At 43.8% G+C, this 2,207-nt stretch overlaps 1 protein-coding gene across 1 annotated transcript in view; it reads left to right on the forward strand.

Moving 5' to 3' along the window:
* The window catches only part of LOC104271936 (nucleolar RNA helicase 2-like), a gene marked incomplete at its 5' end in the record, with an annotated part of 9,358 nt that extends 7,372 nt beyond the window's left edge, over positions 1–1,986 (forward strand). The window contains 3 exons of the mRNA XM_009866778.1: positions 653–787; positions 1,259–1,303; positions 1,810–1,986. Coding sequence (XP_009865080.1) covers positions 653–787; positions 1,259–1,303; positions 1,810–1,986 — 357 coding nt within the window. The remainder of the gene's footprint in view (positions 1–652; positions 788–1,258; positions 1,304–1,809) is intronic.
* Between the last annotated feature and the right edge of the window lie 221 nt (positions 1,987–2,207).

Consider the following 2,207-nt stretch of genomic DNA (forward strand, 5'->3'; position numbering starts at 1 on the left):
AATCAGGGAAACTCAAAATCAGCTAGTAAAATTTCTTGTAATGAGAGTTAGAAGAATTTCTCCAGAGATCTAAGTGACAGAAGACTTTGATGCTCTGAGAGAGTTTAACTAATGACATTTTACAAGCTAATAGATCAGTTCGTGCTGTTGTTGTTTTCCCTTCCCAGGAAGCTTTTATGTTTCGGTTATATTTCAAGTATGTCTAGCCTGTGATTACCTGATTTCAAAGAGATCTTGACAGAAGTACAGATTTTCCTTTCTCTGATGGGTTTAGGGAGAACTTGGCCCAGTTCATTGTGTGGTAACACAGTTTTAGAAGCAGCATGTGACTGGTCTGTACTTGTATCAGTCTGGGTTTTATTTTTTTTACCCGTTTTCTAGCAGTAACTTTTTTTATGTATTGAATAAACGCATCTCTACTTCTGTCTAAAATACAGAAATGCTGTTGGCCTTTATATCAATGGACAATCCTAGGTTAGATGGATGCCTTCAGCTTCTTAGGAGGCTTTTAGTGGTTCACTTCTGGGAAGCTGATTTCTTGTGATTAAATACTACAATTACAGTAGTAAGTTGTTGCATAGTTCATTAGTTAGCAGTTACAGGCTGTCCGACCAAGTTTAGTCTTGTAAATGTTTCTCTCTGCTTCCTAAAGGGCTTTGTGACCATGGTCTTAAAGTGTTCGATAGAAATGCACAGCATGAGCTATGCCTGGCGAGGACTAAAAGAACAGCTGGGCGAGGAAGTGGACGCCAAAGTATCTGCGATGCGGTTCCTTAAGGGGAAGATGGTAAGGTGGCCTGGCCTTGGGGAAGGGGAGGAGAGGAGTGTGCGTGTACACAGTTTTTTTGCAGTGATCAAGGCAGGAGTTGTGAAGTAGAAGTGTTGATGCCTTCCTCTATCCCTACTCCATCTCATTTCGCAGAAAATGGTAACCTGTTGTGAGGCCTCCCCGAAATAGCTGCCGATGTACACGCTGCTGTCTCACTTTTAAGCAGGCAGGCTGCTTGCAGTCAGTGCTGCTGTCACCACAGAACGTTTGACTCTGCCTTTTGTTCTGAGCTGTTGTGTTTTAACTGCTTTTTCTCTTCAGCTTATAAAAAATTTCCTCCTAAAGTCCACGCTTTCTGCCATTTCTGGCTTGTGCAGGTAGCGTGTGTGAGTGGTTGTAGGTGCTGCCTGGCTTGGTGCTGTGTGTCTCTGTTCTTGTGTGTATCCTTGGAGAACAGATGCATCTTTTTTTGTTTGTTTTCTGTTACAGGGGGTGTGCTTTGATATCCCTGCTGATGAACTGAGTAACATACAGGTATATTTTTTGTAGCCAAAATTGACTACAGAACCTGGTGATTTGAAATTTGGTAGTTGTCTTATGGACTGTGGAGTGTAGGGTGGTTTGGGAGGATAAGGTTCGTGTTATAGGATGTGGTGCAGACAACAGTGTCATTGGACGGTGCACAGCACAGTTGTTAGAAAATGCCTTGCTGTGCCTCTTTCTCATTTCATTTCTCATTATATTACCTGATCTTATTAAACAAAATCCTGTGTTCTTTGGGCTACTCTGGGTTTTGACCTCTCCAGTGCATTTGAGAGTTAACCAGTTTTCTGTTGATTTTGCTCCCTATTGTCCCTTTGCGATTGTTTATCCATTGTTTCAGGACTGAGTTGTATCCCAAGAGCAATCTGCTGACCTTTTTTTGTCACGGGTGGGATTTGTTGGAGATACATTTGCATTCGAGGTTGCTTTTACTGGTAGAAGGTACCTTGGGCACACCTGCAGGCATGTAAAGTCACGTTCCATTCATCTTCTTTCAGGAGCAGTGGAGGGACACCAGGCGCTGGCAGCTCTCGGTGGCACAGGAGTTGCCTGAACTGGAAGAGTACCCCCAGGAGGCGGGACGAGGGTTCTCCAGGTTTGGAAACGGGAGGCAAGGCGGTGGCTTCAAGAGAAACAACTGGTTTAAGAACAGAAACCAGGGACACGATTCTTAACAGGTCACTTGACAAACCTCTGGTACAGCTAAAGGACTGTGCTCATTTTTTTATCGAAAAGTAAAAGCCTGTTAGACGTTGCTCTTTGTCTTTATTCCTTGATAAAACAGCCGGTCTTTGAGGATGGCTAAAAATCATGTTTGCCTGAAACAACTAGGGGTTTTTTGGAAGACTTTCGCTTTTGCCCAGTGAACCGGCTGCGGCCGGTTCTCCCCCCCGCA

This window comes from Apaloderma vittatum, unplaced genomic scaffold, assembly GCF_000703405.1.
Source record: "Apaloderma vittatum isolate BGI_N311 unplaced genomic scaffold, ASM70340v1 scaffold25743, whole genome shotgun sequence".
In the NCBI taxonomy this organism is placed as follows: Eukaryota; Metazoa; Chordata; class Aves; order Trogoniformes; family Trogonidae; genus Apaloderma; species Apaloderma vittatum.